The 5,565-nt window shown below is 39.0% G+C and overlaps 1 protein-coding gene across 1 annotated transcript; it reads right to left on the bottom strand.

The window, feature by feature from the left end:
* LOC145607086 (uncharacterized) lies at positions 1 to 3,242 on the bottom strand. The gene is made up of 4 exons (XM_081662854.1): positions 2,415 to 3,242; positions 1,497 to 1,862; positions 1,133 to 1,331; positions 1 to 635 (listed from the first exon to the last, which is right to left on the bottom strand). The coding sequence occupies exons 1-4, from the start codon at positions 3,240 to 3,242 to the stop codon at positions 1 to 3; spliced, it is 2,028 nt and encodes a 675-aa protein (XP_081518980.1).
* Positions 3,243 to 5,565: the final 2,323 nt, after the last annotated feature.

Below are 5,565 nucleotides of genomic sequence, written 5' to 3'. Positions count from 1 at the left end.
TCAAGCATAATACTTTTTTAACTGATCAAGGTTGGTGAAATGAACAAATTCATTTCCACCAAGATCCATCAATTTTACTGCTCCCGCTGGTGTAAGATGTTTGACCAAGAAGGGACCAGACCAGTTTGGCTTGAACTTTCCACGTGGATCATGAATCGGTGCTCGATTTTCCTTAAGTACCAAATCTCCTTCTTGGATATTCCTTTCCTTGACCTTTTTATTAAAAGCCTGAGCAATGCGTCTTTGATAAATTTGAATGTTGTGAAGGGCTTGTAACCTTCGTTCACTTGCCAAGGAAAGTTCATCATATCGTTCTTTAAACCATTGTTCTTCATATATCTCGCTTTCATTCATTACGCGAAGCGATTGAACCTCCGTTTCGATCAAAAGAAGCGGATCCATTCCATATACCAAAGAATATGGAGTAGTCCCAGTTGGTGTTCGAATAGAAATTCTGTATCCCCAAAGTGCATAGGGAAGTTTATCAGGCCATTCTCGAGCCCTATCTATCATCTTAGCGATTATCGTCTTGATGGTTTTGTTAGCTGCTTCAACAGCTCCATTTGTTTGAGGACGATACGGTGATGATTGGTGATGTCTAATTTTGTACTTCTCAAGGGTTTCTTTGAGATGGCCTTCAAATTGTGAACCATTGTCGGAAATAATTTCAAAAGGTATCCCATATCGACAGATAATGTTATTGATTACAAATTTTGAAACTTGTTTTGCCCCTAGTTTCGAATATGACGATGCCTCCACCCATTTCGAAAAGTAATCGACAGCAACCAATATATATTGATGCTCGTTCGAAGCTTTCGGATGTATTTGCCCAATGATATCTATGCCCCAGCTGGAAAAAGGCCATGGTGAAGTAAAATTATTTAGGCTAACTGGTGGGATATGATTAAGGTTTGCAAATAGCTGACATTTTTTGCATGTTCGTACGAAATGGATGCAATCACTTTCCAAAGTGGTCCAATAATACCCTGCTCGCAGAATCTTCCGAGCAAGCATTCGTCCATTCATATGAGGCCCACATTCTCCCCCATGTACTCTTCAATGATCCTTTGTGTATGCTCCCCATCGATGCATAATTGCAAATTTCCATCGAAACTTTTATGATACAACAAACCTTTCAATATTGTGAAATGGGAAGCTAGCCTTCGAATAGCCAACTGATCCTGCTTGTGACTTCCTTTAGGATATTCTCGATCGATTAAATACTTCTTAACATCAGTATACCAAGCATCCTCATTATCTTCTTGGGTCAATAAAGCAATTGTTGGTTCAAAATTAACCACTGGAATTTCTTTTTCTACAATTGTTACTGACTATACCTTCACATCATCATCCCAAGTCAAATTTACCGCTAGATTTGCCAAAGCATCAGTGAAACTGTTTTGTTCGCGAGGGAGATGTTTGAACTCTATTTCTTCAAAGAATGGGATAAATTGTTGAAGATGCTCCGTGTACATTTGCAACCATTCGTCTCAAACTTTCCAAGCTCCAATAGTCTGGGAAATTATGAGAAAAGAATCACTGTACACCGTATTCTTTGCACCAGCTGCTAACGCTGCTTTGATTCCATAGATGCAGGCTTCATATTCAGTCGTGTTATTTGTCGTTGGAAAGCTAAGCTTCACAACAAAAGGAATATGTACTCCATAAGGATCGATCAATAATACTCCTGCACCATTGCCCCTCCTGTTAGAGGCTCCATCGAAATACATCTTCCATTGTGACGTACTAAGACAGAAAATATGTTCATCTGGAAAATCATCATCAAATTTATCACCCGATATAGGTCCATCAGCCAAAGTTTCAGATATAGCCCTCCCCTTGACAGACTTTTGATTCACACACTGAATGTCAAATTATGACAATATCGCATGCCATATTGCTATTCTTTCACTCAAAATTGGCTTCTCAAAAATGCACTTGATTGGATCTAACCTCGAGACCAGATAAGTAGTATGTGCTTGCAAATAATGTCGAAGCTTCTTGGTTGCGTAAATAAGGGAAATGCAAGCTCTTTCCAAAGGAGTGTATCTAGTTTCATACTCAAGGAACTTTTTACTGAGGTAGTAGATAGCTATTTCCTTCCTTGTACCCTCTTGATACTGAGCCAAAAGAGTTCCCATGGCCGTTTCTGTGATGGTAAGATATAATATCAAGGGTTACCCCGGTTTCGGCGGCATTAAAACTGGAGGATTGGAGATATATTCTTTCATTGAATCAAATGAGGCTTGGCATTCGTCATTCCATTTTGTAGGAACATTTTTCTTAAGTAACTTGAATATAGGTTCACACCGAGTTGTCAATTGCGATATGAACCTAATATATTGAATTCTACTAAGAAATCCCCGAATCTCCTTTTCTGTCCTTGGCGGGGGAAGCTCTTGTATGGCCTTTACCTTGTCAGAATCGACCTTAATTCCGTCTTGACTTACGACGAAACCTAAATGTTTTCCCGAAGTTACTCCAAATACACATTTCTGAGGATTCAATCTCAGATTGTATTTCCCATCAAGCTGCATCTCACGATCATGACTTTTGACAATCATATCATCAACATAAACCTCCACAATATCATGGATGAGGTCATGCAAAATCGTCGTTGCGGCCCGTTGATAGGTTGCCCCAGCATTCTTTAATCCGAAAGGCATTGCTCTATAACAAAAGGTTCCCCATGGGGTAATAAAAGAAGTTTTGGACATGTCCTCTTCTGACATAAGTATCTGATTATATCCCGAGAATCCATCCATGAATGAGAACATGGCGTGTCCAGCAGTGTTATCAACCAGAACATCAATGTGGGGCAATGGAAAATAGTCTTTTGGCGATGATGAATTTAAATCCCTAAAATCAATACACACTCTGACCCTTCCATCTTTTTTGGGCACTACTACCACATTCGCCAGCCATTCCGGATGCTTGATTGGTTTGATGAAGTTGGCATCAAGCCGCTTTTGAATTTCTTCCTTAACTTTGAGACTAACTTCTATTTTCATTCTACGAAGCTTTTGTTGCTTTGCCTTGCTATCAGGGTAGAGTGGTATACGATGTTCAGCAATATTACGATCGACACCAGGCATATCAGCATAAGACCATGCGAACACATCCACATATTCTTTAAGTAAAATAATGAATGCATTTTGTTCATCGAGGGAAAGGGAAGATACTATCTTGACTTCTTTTACATCATTATCCGTATCTATGTTTACAGTTATAGACTCTTCCATGGGTGTCACGCATGATTTAGGTTCATTGAAAAGTTCATTATTAGAAAATGCATCATGATCAAGATCAATTTCTTGTACGCAAATATGTTTACAAGTAACTTTATTGATATCTTCATGATATGAGATATCAGGTAGTGTATGAACAGACGATTGGCTAGATGATGAACTATCGGTTTCATAACCGTCTGAGGTAGAGGATTGAAAGGGATATAGTTTAGGGAAAGGAAGGAATTGTTCTTAAGTTTCGGGTCGAATATCATTTTCAACTTCTGTTCTTATTGGAGTGATAAGTGTAATAGGATCGAATCTAGCTTCATAATCAGAATTTGACGAAAACAAGCCTCTTAAAACTCCTTGCTTTAGATAGTCAGCCCAATCAACATCTTTCTTAAATACTTGTTTCTTATCAAACCATTTCTCAATAAATTCTTCATTCCTTGCTTCTACGAAGAAAATTTCTAACCCGGGGTGAGTTTTCTCTTTATCCAAGTCATGCCAAGGTTCAGGAAACTCATAAAACGGCTCAGTGTTGTTTTGCAACACAAATTGCCCATTCAAGGTTAGAGACTTCCTTTTCATGACTTTGGAACCTATTTTCTCGTCGAAACCCAAACCATGACGATTTCGCTTATCAACTATTGGGATTGGATGCCTCATGCCTTCACCGTTTCGTCCTAAACCAGCTCCTGGAACATAACCCATTTTCAACATCAATTGAAGTCCTCTAGTAAGTGTTTGTGGTATTGGGTCTTGGATTTCTTGAATGGAATTTGGGGGTAGGGTAGATTTTCGAGTTTGGTTGGTCATTGGTTGGCAAGGGATACCTAAACAATGCATACTCAAGGTTAGGATTTCCTCCTTTTTTTTTTTGAGAATAATAATAAAAAAAAGTAAATGACAAATGCAAAAAAAAAATTGGTAAAGATTTAAAAGACGTATGTCAAGTTAGATAAGTTAGTGGGGTGTTCATTCCCAAAAAAAAAAAAAATAACTTTTAATTGTTTCAGGTCGTGCCATAAGGCTGCCTACGTATCTCCAGATAGATTTTTTTTGTATAAATTTTTTTTAGAGAATCAGACCCGTCGTAGTTCAAAATGGGAAAGAATATTTTTTTCTGAAACAGCTGCACTCGATTAGAGTTGCCTACGTACCCCAATAACAAAGTGCGTGCAAGTACAATATTTGTGTATGATCATGAAATAGTGCTTTGGGGGATCAAGATGTACGTAGTTCTTTGTACTAAAAGAAAATACAGAAAAGAAAAAAAAATGCTTAGATTACAAAGTTCATACTACCCCTTCTCATTTATCCTTCTTGATGGAGGGTGAGATAGAGATCACCATGTTTTTGTAATGATTGCGGATGCTTCCTTTCCCATATAGAGATACTCCTTAGGCTTCAGGGTCTCCAACTGTCCTAGAGCAACCTTCCTCGCAGTCTTGTTGAGATATCTTCTCCGAATAGTGACGAGCAATTATAAGAGTGGGATCGTCTTTGCGTGTCAAAATGGACAGAGCATTTATGGACACTTTTTGATTCGGACAAGAAATTCCAGGGGTGCGCTTTATACACCAACGGAGGGCGTCATTAGTATCATGACCATGTAACTGATGATAATGACAATATTTGTTGAGATTTGGCCCAACAGGATCAGCTCCTGCTTGACGAGGTAGTGGCTTGATACGGCCTTGTTCGAGCAGCTGAAGGAACAAATCAGCTTGGGAGGTTTTTGGTTGTGTCGGGTTTGTCTCTGGTGTGTTAGACTTAGAACGGGCTGGAGAGATGATTCCGCGATCGATGAGATCCTGGATCGCACACTTAAGATCATAACAAGTATCTGTTCTATGCCCGTATTGATGACAAAAACTGCAATATTGTCTCATATTGGTTCCATGTGGTGGTAATGAATACACATAGCTCTTTGCCTGAAGAATACCTTTTTTGCTCAAACGATCATACACCACACTTAATGGTTCATCAATTCGAGTGAATATCCTCCTGTTAGCCCTTTCACCTTGAGGATGCACCTTAGGCCTTCTTTCTTATAGTCGATAGGCATCAATTTCGTAACCATGTCCCTCCATGTGCGAAAGGTCGGCATACTTGACGGAGACCATATGACGATAATAAAAATCATTTAACTTTCTCAATAATATCAACATGAACTCCCGATCAGTAACGGGAAAACGAAGTTGAGCCCGAATGTAAGAACATCTTGAAAAGAGATGCGAGAATGATTCTCGGTCACTTTGCTCCATATTCACTAGCTTCAGCTTTTCAGTGTCAGTCTGTCGAAACTCAAATGCCCAATCACTGAATGCTT

This window comes from Chenopodium album, chromosome 23 (genome assembly GCF_948465745.1).
Source record: "Chenopodium album chromosome 23, dcCheAlbu1.1, whole genome shotgun sequence".
NCBI lineage: Eukaryota > Viridiplantae > Streptophyta > Magnoliopsida > Caryophyllales > Amaranthaceae > Chenopodium > Chenopodium album.
This window is presented reverse-complemented; position numbering and strand designations above follow the sequence as displayed.

Coding starts and splice junctions, on each gene's coding strand:
- LOC145607086 (XM_081662854.1), bottom strand. CDS start 3,242: ATGGAAGAGTCTATAACTGTAAACATAGATACGGATAATGATGTAAAA. Junction 1,332..1,496: donor AGACTATTGGAGCTTGGAAA/GTTTGAGACGAA, acceptor GTGAAGGTATAG/TCAGTAACAATTGTAGAAAA. Junction 636..1,132: donor CCATTTCACAATATTGAAAG/GTTTGTTGTATC, acceptor CACAATTTGAAG/GCCATCTCAAAGAAACCCTT.